At 44.7% G+C, this 18,403-nt stretch overlaps 1 protein-coding gene across 1 annotated transcript in view; it reads right to left on the bottom strand.

The window, feature by feature from the left end:
* Positions 1 to 18,403, bottom strand: part of DNAI1 (dynein axonemal intermediate chain 1) — a 137,098-nt gene that overhangs the window by 65,109 nt on the left and 53,586 nt on the right. The window contains exon 13 of the mRNA XM_060280401.1: positions 7,825 to 8,075. Within this exon, the coding sequence (XP_060136384.1) occupies positions 7,825 to 8,075 (251 nt within the window). The remainder of the gene's footprint in view (positions 1 to 7,824; positions 8,076 to 18,403) is intronic.

The raw sequence follows: 18,403 nt of genomic DNA, 5'->3' as shown, positions 1-18,403 counted from the left end.
GGCACGCAATCCCATCCTGCGATGTCATTTCCCTACAAAGAGCTGGCATTATCACCCTCTTTATCTTCTGATAAGCGGCAGAACTCAAACATTTGCATTTAAAAGGAAGCCCTGATAGCTTTTTTAATAAAAAAAAATAACACTGGAGAGATCTTGGGTTGTCTTTTTAATATAAACCAAAGCTATTTATTGGTATCATTCCATCAAGCCTATTTATTCACAGCCCCAAGTCCTATTTATTTCTCAAAAGGAATCCATTGAAGTCTAATCTGTTGCCATGAATGAAACAGTCACAGCATGGTTACACTTGAGAGAAGACAAGCCAGGGTAGGAAAAGCTAGATTTGGAAGAGGAAGGAGAGTTCATTTTTGAAAAAGAAGCTGTGAACAAGCTTTCTTGGTGGCTCTGGCACATATTGTGCTGCAGGTCCAAACTTTGGGATGGGATGGATTCGGAAAAGTTGTGGGGGTCCTTGAGATCTACCTAGCCAAAGATTCATATTGCTGGGTGGAATTGCATCTCAGATGTGTTGGCACTTGACTTTGGAATGCCCTCAGTAAAGAGGTCTGACTAGCACCCACACTTATAAACTTTTCAACATCAGTTAAACACATTTTTTTCCTTATTTCCCCGGGGCATTTTAAATGGTTATATTACAGTAATTTGTTTCATTGGTTCCCCTCCTTCTCAGTTTTGTTGTTTGGATTCAAGTTGTTTTTAGAGTATTGTATGTGAACAATTTCTATTAATGCCTGTTGCACACAGCTGTAGAATTGATTTGGATGGAGGAGAGTGTATAAATATTTTGAATAAATAAAATAACGGAGACATTTGTAACCAGTGAACAAAAAGATGATACATCTAATTACACCAACGTAAGCCTGTTATCAGTGAGTCACGAGTGTGGGAAGAGTCGCTTTGCTGCATGAAGCGACACGCTTCAGGGCAGGGAAAGGTAGGGCAGGATCTGTCCTCTGCCATCACCTGCAGGAGTTCAGGGTTCAGAGAGGAAGCCCCATTAGCCTGCTTTGCTGCTAGCATGCAGTGGGACTTGTGCTTCCAAAATGGATTTAGAATATGTTCCATTCCCTTTTGTTTATTCAATTTCATTGCTGTTCTTACTGTTCTAGTGTTCAGCATTATCTTTTATTGACTGCATACTACCTGATGTCTCTGTAGCAGAAAGGTGGTTTGCAAACAGTTATGAATGAATGAATGAATGAATGAATGAGGGAAAGGCGACAGACAAGCACCCCCCTGCCACAGATATATCAGCCACAATGAGGAGGCCAGGGCAGCAGAGGGGAGCGGGCCATGAATGTAAGCCCCAGAAGGCGATGAGATATTCCCCAAGAAGACAAGAAAGACAGGCCAAGTAACTCAACTCCATTTCACCTGGCAGATTTAGCTATTTTATTTTCCTGAAATACTCTTTAACATTCTTCTTCCAGTTAGAAAAAACTGCTCTGAGCTCAAAGCAGCCAGCAAAATGCACTTCATAAGATGTAATCAGTTTGGTGCCCAGCAAGTAAACAAGGATCAGAAGAGCCAGAGGCAGATGAGTAAAAATGCAAGAAGAGCTCTGCAGGATCAGGCCAACGGCCCATCTAGTCCAGCATCCTGTTCTCACAGTGGCCAACCAGATGCCCCACTGGGAAACCTGCAAGCAGGATCTGAGCACAAGAGCCCTCTCCCCTCCAGTGGTTGCCAGCAATAGCTGCCTCCAACTGTGAAGGCATCCTGGCTAGGAGCCATCGATAGCAGTCTCCTCCTCCATGAATTTGCCTAATCCTCTTTTAAAGCCTTCCTAGTGGGCCATGACTGTCTCCCGAAGGAGCGAATTCCGTAACTTAACTACGTAAAATGGCGCTTTCTCTTATCTATCCTGAATCTTCCAATGTTCAGCTTCATTGGATGTCTATGATAGTGTTAGAACTTGGGGGCATCCAATGAACTGAGCAAAGAGGAGAGAGGGGTGCAGGGAAGGAGCAAGGCTCAGATGCAAGGGGACCCAGAGTTCACCCTTGGTGTAGCAAGAGGTATGGAAAGGCCTGAGAAGATGAAGGCATTGCGCAGGCAATGAACATCCCGGGCTAGATGGACTTGCCATAGCCTGTTATAGTCAAAGGCAACTTCCCATATTCCTAGGAAGTCTTGAGAATCTTGAGAATCTGGCGAAGGGGTGGTGCGTGATTCCATAAAATATAGAATCCTGAAGTATCTGAAGAAGTGTGCATGCACACGGAAGCTCATACCTATGACAAACTTAGTTGGTCTCTAAGATGCTACTGGAAGGATTTTATTTTATTTTTTGTTTCCATAAAAGATGGTTAGTATAGTACTGTGGTTGACCAAGTTTGTGGTCTGCCCCCTGGGGGGCAGGGAGCTCAACTTCGGGGGGAGCCATGAGGCAAGTGGGAGGCAGGGGGAAGCTGGAGGTGTAAATGACTATCAGACTTTGCAAAGCTGGTATCACTAGATCAAGTTCATCAATTTTGTTGAATTAATTAAGCTAAATAGTTTAAAGTGGATTTTGAATCAGTGTGTAATCAGTTGTTACTGTTTCAAATTTTAAAATTATTTTCCATAGTGGGTTGTGCAAAGTGCTATTTTGAATAATAATTTTTCATAGTGTAGGGAGCGCCGGGGATGAGTTTATAGAACCAAGGGGAAGGAGGCCAAAAATGTTTGGGAACCATTGGCATAGAAAACCCTAATAATAATAATAATAATAATAATAATAATAATAATAATAATTTATTTATACCCCGCCCATCTGGCTGGGTTTCCCCAGCCACTCTGGGCAGCTTCCAACAGAAAAATAAAATACAGTAATCTATTAAACATTAAAAGCCTCCCTAAACAGGGCTGCCTTCAGATGTCTTCTAAAAGTCTGGTAGTTGTTTTTCTCTTTGACATCTGATGGGAGGGCATTCCACAGGGCAGGCGCCACCACCGAGAAGGCCCTCTGCCTGGTTCCCTGTAACTTGGATTCTCGCAACGAGGGAACCGCCAGAAGGCCCTTGGTACTGGACCTCAGTGTCCGGGCAGAACGATGGGGGTGGAGACACTCCTTCAGGTGTACTGGACCGAGGCCATTTAGGTCAGCAGCAACACTTTGAATTGTGGCCAGAAACGTACTGGGAGCCAATGTAGATCTTTCAAGACCGGTGTTATGTGGTCTCGGCGGCTGCTCCCAGTCACCAGTCTAGCTGCCTAAAACTTTCAGAAGTGAAGGGGAAGGTGTTCTGAGAGCACCTCCCCTATGAAGAAAACAGTGAGCATGTGGATTAAACTCCTGCTTTTGAAACAAAGGTGAACAAAGGTGACTGGCTGGCAGAGCTGACAGCAGGACACAAAGTCCTTCAATTCCTCCCCTTTGGCAGATTAACCCACCTGTCCGCAGGAAGGCCAAGCAGCAAAGTGGGTCACACAATTGGATGCAAAATGGTACTGGCATGTGTATGTGCAAAAGGCCTTTCATCAGCTTAACTTGCTCTCCAGCCACCCATTTACAGGGGTTCCATTAATTAATATTTTTTCTTTTTCTTCTTGGTAGGCATGGTCCTCCCTCAGACCTGACACCCTAAGACTCTTTTTGTAAAGTGTGTCAATGGTCGCAGAGTCATTTCATGGTGATTGTGCTTTTCCAAATTGTGAACTCTACCACCGAGAGGAGAGGGAAGGTGCAAGCAAGATGATGGGCCAGTAGGCTTTGGAATAATTGGAACCAAGGCAAAGTCAGGACCCTGGACAAGGCCCAAGGGGCCGATCCAGATTTCAGCAGACTTAGGACCACGGTTTCCAGTCCTAAATCACTCAGCATGTAGCTGAATTATGGAACCCAGTGTTACATGTGGGAGATGTTGTGGCGTCTATTATCTATTACCAAAGCATTAACAACAATGGATTTATTCATTCACAATAGTGTCATCAATATGCACAGAGTGTTACAGAATAATGTAAGCAGCAACAGCAGCAGCAGCAACAACAGAAAGGTCCCTGGCCCAAGTGGATTCCAACATCTATTTCGACAACAGAAAAGATGACAGGGTGAAGAAGAGAAAAGGAGAAGTGAGGGGGCCAAGGATGGAATGTGAGCAGTTGCGTGTACTTGAGGATTGTTTCCACTGGGGGTGTAGACTATTGGGGGGGGGTTGGAGCAATGAAACCAGCAACATCTGGGCTTGTGGGGGGTACTCAAGTGGTGGTGTGGAGACCCTCGGTGACATGCTCAAGGCCGCCTTCTCTTCATCATTTCTCGTGTTTGAAGGCTAAGCCAGGCTACAGAAAACAGACCTTAATAGATTCAAAATGACCTTAATAGATTAGACAACTGGGCCAAAGAAAACAAGATGAATTTTAACAAGGAGAAATGTAAAGTACTACACTTGGGCAAAAAAAAAATGAAAGGCACAAATACAGGATGGGAGACACCTGGCTTGAGAGCAGTACATGTGAAAAGGATCTAGGAGTCTTGGTAGACCACAAACTTGACATGAGTCAACAGTGTGATGCAGCAGCTAAAAAAGCCAATGCAGGTCTGGGCTGCATCAATAGGAGTATAGCATCTAGATCAAGGGAAGTAATAGTACCACTGTATTCTGCTCTGGTCAGACCTCACCTGGAGTACTGTGTCCAGTTCTGGGCACCACAATTCAAGAAGGATACTGACAAGCTGGAACGTGTCCAGATGAGGGCAACCAAAATGGTCAAAGGCCTGGAAACGATGCCTTATGAGGAATGGCTTAGGGAGCTGGGTATGTTTAGCCTGCAGAAGAGAAGGTTAAGGGGTGATATGATAGCCATGTTCAAATATATTAAAGGATGCCATATAGAGGAGGGTGAAAGGTTGTTTTCTGCTGCTCCAGAGAAGCGGACACGGAGCAATGGATTCAAACTACAAGAAAGAAGATTCCACCTAAACATTAGGAAGAACTTCCTGACAGTAAGAGCTGTTTAGCAGTGGAATTTGCTGCCAAGGAGTGTGGTGGAGTCTCCTTCTTTGGAGGTCTTTAAGCAGAGGCTTGACAGCCATCTGTCAAGAATGCTTTGATGGTGTTTCCTGCTTGGCAGGGGGTTGGACTGGATGTCCCTTGTGGTCTCTTCCAACTCTATGATTCTATGATTCTAAAACAGATCGGAAAGCCAAGCTCCGGCGCTGCCTTGCCTCAGATTACCCTAAGCCACCCAATGGACAGGGCTTGCGAAGGCAGCACCATCACAGAGCAGCTTACTTTCTAGACAAGCAATCTGGGGACACGTTCAGCACCAGGCAAGAAGCCGTCTGCAGACCTGATGGTCTCCGTGCCTGGAGAGCAGTTTAGAAATAAGCGAGAGCATTAATCACACTCAAACAAAAGACCCAGGAGAAGCAGCCGTCTGCAGCCTCAGCAGAGGAGGCTGCACAATGGCTTTGTCCCTGAGTTTCAGAGACTGCTGGGGAATATCCAAGCAACTCCAGTGTTTGGGAGGGTTTGCAGGTCTGGTTCGGTGCTTTGCATGTCCCAAATGCGGTAGGGGAAGGTCTCCAACCATGATGCAGCCCAGCCTTCCTCCACCTGGTGATTCCCAGGTAGGTGCTTTGAACTACGACTCCTATCAGCCCCTGCCAGGGCACACTCTTGCCAGTGCACACTCCACAGCTGGCTTATTCAGACTAGGGCACTTCAACGTGTATGAAAAAATGTACTGCAATGTCAACCTTAAGCTGATTTTTACCTCCCCACCAACACGCAACAGCATTTCTTGGAATCATAGAATCGTAGAGTTGGAAGAGACCACAAGGGCCATCCAGTCCAACCCCCTGCCGAGCAGGAAACACCATCAAATCATTCTTGACATATGGCTGTCAAGCCTCTGCTTAAAGACCTCCAAAGAAGGAGACTCCACCACACTCCTTGGTAGCAAATTCCACTGCCGAACAGCTCTTACTGTCAGGAAGTTCTTCCTAATGTTTAGGTGGAATCTTCTTTCTTGTAGTTTGAATCCATTGCTCCGTGTCCGCTTCTCTGGAGCAGCAGAAAACAACCTTTCTCCCTCCTCTATATGACATCCTTTTATATATTTGAACATGGCTATCATATCACCCCTTAACCTTCTCTTCTCCATGCTAAACATACCCAGCTCCCTAAGCCGTTCCTCATAAGGCATCCATTTGTGTGGATTAGGCTCAACAAGACCACCACATGAAAACAGCACACATTTTAAAGTGATCCTAATAATTCAACACACACAAGACCCCCATATCTCAGAACTGATTTCCTGTTTTCATATTCTTCAAGCCTATTGAATATAGTAACACTGTTGGACTATAAAGGCGGCCATGATTCTGGTGGTTCAATAGCATGCTTTATTGTATTTGTATCTTAATACTGTATATATTTAGTTTTATTCTTTTTAAACCTTTTGTATGTTGCAAATTATTAGTAGCAGTAGTATTTTTATATACATTGGTAGACACTGTTCCTCAATATGTTATTAGTGTGTGTGTATTTTCCTGCAGTTGATATCAGCATGATGGTCAAAACAACAACAACAAGAAAAACCAGACCACAGCCACTGTTGTGACCTGTCCTGCTCACCCTGCACCCCTGGTGCTCCCTGGGAATGCTTTTAGGCTAAGCCTCACCCCATTTACCTGGGAGTAAGACCCAAAGCATTTAATACGGCTTACTTCTTACATGGTGTTTAGGATTCCCCCTGTAAGTTATTGCTAAATGTAGCTATTTTAACTTGGCAGCTGCCATCATGCATCAGGATTACGATACTCATGTTTTCTGTGACACTTCAGACCTGGGATGCTCTGTAAAAGCAAAGAGGGGAAGCAGAGATGCTTTCTGCCCCTGGAGAACTTTTCAAATCAATATGGCTGACCTGATCCAAAACACCCACCCACCCCACTCACACACAAAACAAAGACCACCACAGCCAATCACAAATGAACAATAATACCCTAGGCCAGGCATCCCCAAACTTCGGCCCTTCTATTGTTTTGGACTACAATTCCCATCTTCCCCGACCACTGGTCCTGTTAGCTAGGGATCATGGGAGTTGTAGGCCAAAACATCTGGAGGGCCGCAGTTTGGGGATGCCTGCCCTAGGCCAACTCCAACATCTCTCACCACCAAAGGAACAGAAGCAAACAACAGAGAACCAGCACAAGCGACGCTGACAAAAAAACCCCACATACATTAAGTAAAATGGAAACATTGTCACCCGACCCCACCCATCTTTCCCCCATCTACCTCTTTCCCCCCTTTCCCTCCCAACGTCTCAATAAATGAAACTAATCTGTAAAAATGTTACGAGAGACATTGCACATACTTTTGTAAATCAAGAAAATCTTTAATGATAATAATAAAAATGTGTGGCCTCTCCTCCTAGCTTCTCCATCACATCCCGTTCTACCCCTGAAGTGAACAGGGCCAAAGCCCTGCATGTTTGGCTTTGTCAGAAACAAAGACAAGCCACAGAGGCCCTTTGTCCGGCCGCGGGTTTCGATGTGATCATTAAAATGCCAGGCATCAAAGGAGACACGGCTACCCAACTGGCAGCAGGTTATTGATGGCCCTCCTTGCCCCCCTTCTCAAAGAGCACTCTTATTACTGCACCTTCGTTTTCAGAAAAGAGGGTGCGGGAGAGGAAGAAAGGAAAGGGACAGAGATATATGCTGGGCGATAGTCAATAGCTGGGAAGATTTATGTATGTTAATGACATGCAGGTGTCTTTTAAAATGATGCTGGGAACATCTTGGTGAGACACTGCAATTTATCCGGGGATCAAGCCAGTTTTCAGAAGGAGCAAGGGAGCTGCCCGACTCACCTGCCACACGGGGTCGGTGTGCTTGCCAGACTTGGCGGTGCTCTTGTAGCCAGGCTGGGAGCTGGCGGGCTTCTTCAGGTTGTAGATGGCCACGTTGCCATCGTAGAAACCCACCACAATAAGGTAGGGGTGGTCCACGTGGATGTCGAGGCACATGATGCCGCTCTCGCTGTTGAAGATGTACTCCGGGAAAGAGGGGTTCTTCAAGGTGTACAGCAAGAGCATCCCTCGGCTCTGCTTCACAAAGTCGTCTGGGCAAGAGAGAGAGAGAGAAAGACATCAATTGGCCTGGAGCAACAAGGAGCTGCCTCTTCAAAGGCCCATCTCAGCTAGCGGCCATCCCCACCCACAGCTCCTGGCAGGGAAATCTGTGAGTTGCTGGTGCAGATGGCCCCAACAGGCAGTCCTGATGGGGAGCAGGGGGGGACAACCAAGATCCCTTAGGGTTGTATTTGCTTTAAAGGGATTTAAAGGGTAGATTGGACAAGAGGAATCCTAAATGTAAGGTAGGTCAAGGCTCAGATGAAAGATGCCTTGATGAAAGTTGAAGGCTCTTACCCCAGATTAGATCTGTACAACAACAACAACAACAACAACAACACAATGCACCTGGAATTTTCTACACACTCTATAGAAATTAAAAGAGAAAAGACTTGTTACCTATAAGCTCACAACCTAAAAGGCATGATGCGTAACGGGGGGAAAGAAGAGAAGGGAAGAGGAAAGCGCAGAAATTCAGGTACCAATTTTTGAAGGTAATTAATCTCATCAGTGTCGTATGATCTGAAGGGATTGGGGGACATTTATTTAAAGGCTACCCAAGAACTAAAGTTCCTGGGCAGCAAGAAGTAAGAGTACATTAAAAAGAACATTTGAAAAGTACGTAAAAAGTTAAACCACAAAAACAAAAATTTGAAATACGGCTTTTAAAAAGCAGCAAAAAGGAAGAAGACCACTATTATAAATCTAATAAGAACAACTCTTTTTTTCACAGATGTTTAAAACTTCCAGAAATTTCAAGAGCCTATAGATCACTCGATGCTTTTAAGATAAACATCTTTAAACATCTTTAAATCTCCCTAATCACAGTCCTCTGTGCACAAGTAGCGGTTTAGTCCTGCTGGCCACATGACCCGGAAAACTGTCTGTGGACAAACGCCGGCTCCCTCGGCCTGAAAGCGAGTTGAGCGCTGCAACCCCATAGTCGCCTTTCACTGGACTTAAATGTCCAGAGGTCCTTTACCTATTTTTTACCTTATAGTGGGCTTCCGTACACCCAACTCCATTCAAATTATAGAACTTTCAAAGAGAAGAGAAGAGAACCAGGAGTGAATAAATTAATTAGATGGACCACCCAAAGCATGAATACATGGAGCACAAGGGAAGCAGGAGCAACTGTGAGGTCACAACTGCATTTGGGAAAATACCTTTCCAAGCAAGATCTAATCTTCCGGACGGCTGCTACTACATTTCTCATTCGTATAAGTTACCCCTCACTTATCATGAAAGCAGTAATTTCCATGACTACTGGTGAATCAGACACTAGTATATGCCTCTATAAGGAGGACACTCGCAAATGAAAGACATACCAAGAAATATTAGAGGAACTAGTACATTCAGCCTCGAGAAAGTACTGTGATGGGGAATGATGCATGAAATCAGTCTCTGGCTATTATAAAACCGCCATTAAGGAGATTGGGACCATCTGCCCCTTTTTGATGCTGCAAGAACAGATGGACAAAAGCATAGACTGCTGAGAAGCACCATAGACTCCCATTTTCAGGGTTTTCAGACAGATAAGCTTCTGTTTGGAACAGTTTGTTTCATGCAAACTCCAAACTGGGATTGCATTGCATTAGTGTGTGCCTTTGGCATTTGCAATTCTTAATCATGTGGATCATGATGCAAAAAATATATATCAAGTTTGGGAAGTCAGGGTGAATGCTTCATGGATAGGTCTTAGGATGCAAAACCAGTCTTCTTGGGGGCAAATCTCCTGCCAGACTTCCCCAACTTGCTCCCTAGTCTGAGTTAATACTAGGGAAGTTAAGCTGACAAGTTGTTTTGTTTTTAATTTTTGGCACCACAACACTTTTATCGAGGTACCCCTAAGCTGGAGTGTGGTGCTAACTTGCTGTATTCTGACTTGTTTCCTCTTTAGTTTCCTCGTGATATTTGTGTGTTTTTTTAAAGGCATTCATTAAAGTCCACCATATAAAGTTATGAAATGCGAGAGGTTTGAGAAAACTCAAATGAATAATTTGTTACCACATTTCATTGGCATATTACACAGCCAGCCCAGGTGAGAAGTTTCCAGTGCCTTTTTCTGCAGCCTGTTATCGTTATCATTATATATATATATATATATATATATATATATATATATATATATATATATATATATATATACACATATATATATATATATATATATACATATAAAACTTCACAGATCATTACAATAAAAGCATCACAGAATCAGCCCTTCCCTTAAAAGTAAGCAGCCCTAATATAGAATTTTTTTCCAAAGGGCTGAATGTGGAAAGTTACTGATTCAAACCAGTCATATGAAAGTTGACAAGTTTTAAATAGATGTGGACATGGACACACACACACACACACACACACACAGAGAGAGAGAGAGAGAGAGAGAGAGAGAGAGAGAGAGAGAAATGAGTGCAATGCATATTCAACTAACATTGAAAGCACATGATGTCCACAAAGAATCACAAGAACTGTAGTTTCTTATCACAGAGCTACAGTTCCCAGCACCAGTGGTGGATCTTTGGCTCTCAAATTTCAGCTGCGCCTTGTGCAATGCTAAAATGTGCGCCTCTCATGCTTTGTTCTAGAGCATTTTGGCGCCCCCTGCTGCTGCACAGTGACCAGTGCAACCATACCCGCCATGCCCCCCCCCCCAAAGGGCTTCTGCTGGCACCATTAACTTAGGGTTGCCATACGTCCGGAATTTCCCAGACATATCCGGAATACTGTGGTTGGTAGCAGTGTCCGGACGGAAATCCCCCCCCCAAAAAAGTCCAGGAAAATCTGGACACATGGCAACCCATGTCAGCAAACTCTGGGTCCGGATTTTCACTGCTTGAAATACGGCAACTCTAAACAAATTACAGTTTACAGGATTCTCTGTGCAGAAACTGTTTGCTTTAAATGTGCACTGAATCTGCTTCATACACTTAAAGTAGATTTAAGTGGATCTGCCCTCAGTCACAAGTTTTCTGGGTTTTATTTTGTTTGTTCCTTTAAATTGGTGGTACAATCAGTCATTCCACTCCAGGGTGATGGTCCTTCCTCTGACACCTCTTTTTGCATGACACCTTATGCTGGCCTGATTCGCACATCATGCTAAGCCAAACACGCAAGCATGCAGGCTCTGGGCTCTGGAAGAATTGATGCTCCTTCACTCCACCCCAGTCATCTTGCTGATATGCAACCTGAGCTATGCCATGGTTTGGCTTGGTGTGTTATCTGAACCCCGGGCTCATGGCTTAGCACTCTGGGATAAACCATGAGCCGTAAACCTGAAGCAAAGGCTTGGCTACTGCTCATTAATAGGCCTGGAGAGAGCTAAACCATAAGCTCGGCTTCTGATGGCATGCTGAGCCAAACACACTAGGCCAGGCATCCCCAAACTGCGGCCCTCCAGGTGTTTTGGCCTACAACTCCCATGATCCCTAGCTAACAGGACCAGTGGTCAGGGATGATGGGAATTGTAGTCCAAAACATCTGGAGGGCCGAAGTTTGGGGATGCCTGCACTAGGCTAAAGGGATTGCTATCTGTCTGCTTCAACAACAGGAAAAAGGAAAGAGGCTCTCCTTAGGGTATGTTTAAGCTGTTTAGTTGGCAAGCTCGGGACTAATTTATGCTGGTGGGCCAGCATAAACTCTTCCATGATCCTGGAACATTTTACGCACCTCCGTTCAATGCCAAGTAGTGATTCCACCATGATCACAATTGATTTCAACTGTGATCCCCATGTAGGGAGAGGCCCCTGTCCATTTAGACAATGGACCAGTGGTCTGGATTCATATTAGGCAATTTACTATGTTCTTCCTATGCAGAGGGCATTCTTAGCCAGCATGTCTACATCCCCATGACATGGTTAAGCCACAGGAATCTGCCTCCTTCCAGGAAAACAGATGAGCACAATTCTGGAAGTAGAACCAAATGAGCATTAACTAGCATTATCACATACTCAAGAGATATAATGAAAGACAATGAAGTAAATTAGTGCTTGCATTTCCATCCTCTCAATTTAATTTAATTTTTTAAAAAAAAGTTTTATTGAAGCATAGCGACAATTACTAACAACCCAAAAGCAAAGTAGCAGGGATATTACATCATACCAAAGAGAAGAAGGAGAAACACAGTAATATATCCATATTTCTCAAGCTGGCACGAATGGTGAATGTCGATCATCTAAGTCAGTGTTTCTCAACCTTTTTTGGGCCAAGGCACACTTGTTCCATGAAAAAAATCATGAGGCACACCACCATTAAAAAAGTTAAAAAATTTAACTCTGTGCCGCCCTATATTGACTATATAATTATGACTGTAAGAAACACTTGCCAATTGCTGTGTTGGTTGCAATCTCCTGTAATAAGGCTTCACAAGCCGCTGATTTCTCTGCCAGCACAATCCTTTGCTCAGCAAGTTTCAGGTTGAGCTCATCCAGCCAGCTTCTTTAAGTTTGTCTAAAACCACCCTCCCGTGGTGGTGGCTGTTGAGAGCTGCGCTCGCCCCGCGTCGTGACCCGGCCGGCTTCCTTTCCGGCGGGTTAGTGTTGTTTATTGGCGGCCGCCAGGCACGTGACAATGCAAATCGCCCTTCTCGTCGCCGCACGTCGCGGCACACCAGCCAGCGTCTCGCGGCACACTAGTGTGCCGCAGAACAGCGGTTGAGAAACGCTGCTATAGTGCTCCATCCTACTTCCCAAAGCCTAGAGGGAGGGCTCTAGGACCCTGCCAGGCCCAGAGCCTCACACCTCCTTCCCAAAGGTTGAGAAACGCTGATCTAAGTGTAAAGCATAATAAATAAAAATCCCACCAGATGATATAGAAGCTGGGTTCTGCATCACTCTGGACACCTACAATTTGTATGTTATTTTTTCAGCAATAGCCAAAGTCTATGAGGTTTTTATACCACAAAGACAAATCTAGATTTAAAAAAAAATTCCGTGGCTGGACTACTGAAATCCTAGCTGCATCTAGCATCCATGGGGAAAGTTTGACAAGCTCTAATAAGACAGTTGAGTATATCTATATCACTTTAGTGCTTTGTTTTGTTTGAACCTCCTGGATATGTTATCTTTTACGAGGATTTTTAACATTCTGTCCCCCCCCCCCCCCGGCTTACTGCTCACTAAATATTTAACAGTGCCATCAAGTGGCAAAAGCTTTTGTTAGCTCCAGATTCTTAGAAGCACTCTGTGATTTGCAGCAACCAGACAAGTGAGAGGAGCTTCAGTGCAAAAACGTCTAATTTGTACATGTCAGCCTTCCTCAACCTGGTGCCCTTGAGATGTTTTGGACTCGTTTCCCTGGCGTGAGGTTTCTCAGGTGGGAGTTAAGTGAATGCTTTGCTTTGCTCCTCTTCAAACGCCAGTGCCAGGCCAGTCTCCCTGTCCAGACATCTTCAAATGCACAACTGCAGGCTGCTATCACAAACACCTGCATGCAGAAATCACTACACACTCCTCTGCCAAACAGACAGCTGTTAGGGCTGCTAGACCGCCAGGGCTGATCTGAAGTCTCCAGGGCTACCTGCCCCCCTCCAGCTGGTGGTGTGCAGGGTTAGGCTCCCCAGAAGGGGTCGAGTAAGTTTAGAAAGATGGGGGTTCAAGAGGTACGAGAAATATTGCTTCAACATGTAAAAACAGCAGCATAATTGCATTATCATAAAGGAAAATATGATGGGCTAGGAACACTCCCCCCTGAGACATCATCTATCGAGAGGCAGGCTTGGAGCGCTGATTATGTATAGCTAGATAAACTGATAATTGCAATCACAGCCAAACACCACAATGAGCTGATTGCAGATTGCCGTCTTTTAACCACCTTTCCTCCGACATTGGTGGTGTGCTCATGTGACTGCCTTACAGCACAGTGAAGTTGCTGGAGTTTTTTCCCCCCAGTGCCGTTTCACAGCTTTCCACATTAACTGTTTACCTCGGCAAGGCCTCTTTAGTGTTTAAATTCATTTCTGTGTGTGTTTGGTGGGCTTGAAAGGAGTGGGGGGCCTTTATCCCGTGCAAAGGTGTTCACAGCTTGGCTAGAGAAATTATGAGTGGTTTAAGGCATCTGAGCAATGTGAAGCTGGTCTGAGAGACAAGGCATCGGGCAGTAGCATTTTGTGCAAACTACAGGGTGCATATGCATTTTGGAGAATATTGTGTGAGCACAGATTAAAAGCCCAGCATTGGAAGCACAGCAAATGCACAGTGAAGTGTGAACACAGCCATTCACTGGGAATATGCTTTCTCATGAGCACCCAAGTACACATGCGTGTGTGTGCACAAAACAGTACACTGAACATCACCCGACAAATTAACTGAGATTAGCAGCAATCTCTGCAAAGCCCCAGAGCCTAGCTGAAGCCGAAGCTCTGGATGCAAAGCAGTGAAGCCCTGGAACTGAATTAGTCAGCTTGGGATTGCATCTTCGTCTGCTTGGGAGCCGCATGTGAAAAGCGATAAGGAGGCCTTCTAAAGAAGGGAAAGAAATTGCTCTTTCCAGAGTGAGCAAAAGAAATATGACAGGTGAGATTTGCACACTGAGGAAGGAGCCTGCTGTGCAGCAAACCTGGAATGTCTGGGGGCAGACCAGAAAGAAAGTTGCTTCCTTCTCTTTCTCTCTCTAGCCAGAGACAAGTGAAGTTTTATGTGGTCTCAGCTTCACCACTTGAGTGGAATATGGCTGCGGGAAAACCAACCTTTGTTTAAAGAAGACAAGCAAGTTTCCACCCCTTGTAGCTTGGAAACAGCTAGAAAGAACTATTGATCATAGAATTATAGAATTGTAGGGTTGGAAGGGACCCTGAGGAACATCTAGTCCAACCCCCTGCAATGCAGGAATATGCAGCTGTCCCAACTTTGGTATTATGATCATCACACTAATTGGGAACCACTGATCTAGGTTATTTCGGAGCGTGAAATTACCTCCTTCGGCAGCTTCAATGCTGCCCACGTTGCCCTTCCCCCCCCCAAAAAAACCTTTTCCAATTGTCTTCAGAGAACACACAGTCCAGTGTGAACACTTGAAATTTTATCTAGTTGGAATAAGACCCATCTGTGAGCGAAGGAGCTTTGCAGTGTTGCCCTATTTGACCTACGCAATCTGTGCGGGGGGCTCTGATCAGTCGTGGTTTGATTGTCCATCAATTTGCATCAAGACAGTAGGATCCACAGAACAGACCGACGCAGTGCTCTTGTGTTCGAATCCTGCTTGCGGGTTTCCTTTTGAACTAGATGGGCCATTGTGGCTGATCTTCAGGCCCACCACTTATGTTCTTTCCATGCATTTCTAGGCTGCTGTTTCCATAGGGAAGGGTCTGCAGCAGAGCACATCCTTTGCAAGCAGAAGGTCCCAAATCCAATCATTGGCACCTCCATTTTCTTTTTTTTAAAAAGACTTTAGGTATCAGGTTGGGAAAGACACCTGACTGAGACCTTGGAAAGGTCTGCTGCTAGCAAGTCAGAGGGGCCAGACTTCACCCACCTACAGTACTGCCATCCAGATGGGCTGCAATGTCCATCAGCTGTGGGGCTGATGGGAACTGTAGTCCAAAACATCTGCAGGGCAGCAGGTCAGTTAACACCAAAGCAGACAATACAGATTGACTGGTGGTCCGATATTAGCAGAGCCAAACTAGACATGACAAGAAATGCAAGTGGCTTTTTAATTAGGATTGCTTCCTCTGGATGAGTTTAAATTGTCCTGTATGCTGAGACTGGCGGTGATGAAAAGGAGGTTGGAATTGTTCAAAATAAAAAATAATAATAAATGAAATAAGCTCCATGTTATGTTCACTGGAACCAGCAGCTCAGCTCCATTTTTTGTTCCATCTGCGAAGTGTCTTCCCATGTTAGAAGCAAAGATAAACAGGAACGTTCCTCTTTGTGTGGGAGCAGTAAAGTGCTTTGAAATTGCAGGATAATTTGAACACAAACAGCCAGTGACTGGAACAGCACATTCTTGCTGTAAGGCTATGGCACTTCATTGCAAACCAATGTTCCTATTGCTCCTCTAAAGGCTCATTGTTAGGGATTCCTCCAGCACTCAGCAGCCTTACGACTGAAAAACGGGTGCTTTTCAGAGCAAAAATAGCCCTTGCTTCGAAGTGGGAACAACCACTCACTAAATTGCAGGCTGCGCAATACACTTCACATTGGAAGAAGTTCTGAATGGAACTCTTCCTTATCCCTGTGTCTGCATTCGTGAAGCAGTTCATAGAATCATAGAGTTGGAAGAGACCACAAGGGTCATCCAGTCCAACCCCCTGCCAAGCAGGAAACACCATCAAAGCATTCTTGCCATAGGCCTGTCAAGCCTCTGCTTAAAGACCTCCAAAGAAGGAGACTCCACCACACTCCTTGGTAGCAAATTCCACTGCCGAACAGCTCTTACTGTCAGGAAGTTCTTCCTAATGTTTAGGTGGAATCGTCTTTCTTGAAGTTTGAATCGATTGCTCCATGTCCACTTCTCTGGAGCAGCAGAAAACAATCTTTCTCCCTCCTCTATATGACATCCTTTCATATATTTGAACATGGCTATCATATCACCCCTTAACCTTCTCTTCTCCAGGCTAAACATGCCCGCCTCTCTAAGCCGTTCCTCATAAGGCATCGTTTCCAGGCCTTTGACCATTTTGGTTGCCCTCCTCTGGACATGTTCCAGCTTGTCAGTATCCTTCTTGAACTGTGGTGCCCAGAACTGGACACAGTACTCCAGGTGAGGTCTGACCAGAGCAGAATACAGTGGTACTATTACTTCCCTTGATCTAGATGCTATACTCTTATTCATGCAGCCCAGAATTGCATTGGCTTTTTTAGCTGCTGCATCACACTGTTGACTCATGTCAAGTTTGTGGTCTACCAAGACTCCTAGATCCTTTTCACATGTACTGCTCTCAAGCCAGGTGTCTCCCATCCTGTATTTGTGCCTTTCATATTTTTTTGCCCAAGTCTAGTATTTTACATTTCCCCTTGTTAAAATTCATCTTGTTAGCTTTGGCCCAGTTGTCTAATCTGTTAAGGTCATTTTGAAGTGTGATCCTGTCCTCTGGGGTATTAGCCACCCCTCCCAATTTGGTGTCATCTGCAAACTTGATCAGAATGCCCTCAAGCCCATTATTTTCCTCCTTATTCATAAATGCCACGGGATGGGGCTACATTGCTGGCCAATTAAAAATGAAATTGATATACCGGCTGGCCTGGAAGAAATTAGGCAAAGTACTGAAGAACTTAAATGACTAAACTGCAATCCAGCTTCCAGCTAGGATTGACGACACACTTTGGGACATTATTCTCCATGTGCTATATTTGTTCAGAGGCCGTGCAGTCTAATGAGGGTCGTCAGCTTCACACATGCCTAGTGATGCTTTATGCTTTGGAAATATATTAGGACAAGGGATTGCATTAGAGCATTCGTTCAGGCTGACTTGCAGAGGCTAATCAGGCACAAGAGTCTTTAGCCTGCTCTAATGAGGATTCACAAGACTTTACGACATCATCACCTGCACTTTCCCAGCCCAAGGATCTCCCAGCTCCTTTGCACAACCAGAAGTTATGCCTGGCCAAATATCCAACTCCAAGTTCAAATCGTCACACAGCCAAGGGGCTGTCAGATGAAACCTGTCTTGTGGCCATAAAACTGCCTTAGATGGTCTGTCAATCAAACCAAGGCTTGCTTTAGTCTGATGGGCAGTGGCTCACAAACAGGGCCAGATTTAGGTTTGATGAGGCCCTAAGCTCCTGAAGATAATGGGGCCTTTTCTATGTCCAGCTGTCCTTTGTCAACAACAAATTGTCGCTGGTTTTTTGTGTTGAATATATGCTATACAGGGGTCCCCAAACTAAGGCCCGGGGGCCGGATGTGGCCCAATCGCCTTCTAAATCCGGCCCGCGGACAGTCCGGGAATCAGCATGTTTTTACATGAGTAGAATGTGTCCTTTTATTTACAATGCATCTCTGGGTTATTTGTGGGTCCTGCCTGGTGTTTTTACATGAGTAGAATGTGTCCTTTTATTTAAAATGCATCGCTGGGTTATTTGTGGGGCATAGGAATTTGTTCATATTTATTTTCAAAATATAGTCCGGCCCCCCACAAGGTCTGAGGGACAGTGGACCGGCCCCCGGCTGCAAAAGTTTGCTGACCCCTGTGCTATATGGTAATTTATGGACCATAATATTTTAGGGAGCAGGGGGCCCATTACTTACATTACAGGGGCCTACACAACACAAAACACTGTTGTTGTATATAGATTTTATTTTATTTGTTTTTTTATCTTTTTATCTTATATTTTGGAAATGTATATCCAGTTTTTTTTTCTTTAATTTTTTT

The sequence above is a fragment of the Zootoca vivipara genome, chromosome 11, assembly GCF_963506605.1.
Source record: "Zootoca vivipara chromosome 11, rZooViv1.1, whole genome shotgun sequence".
NCBI lineage: Eukaryota > Metazoa > Chordata > Lepidosauria > Squamata > Lacertidae > Zootoca > Zootoca vivipara.
This window is presented reverse-complemented; position numbering and strand designations above follow the sequence as displayed.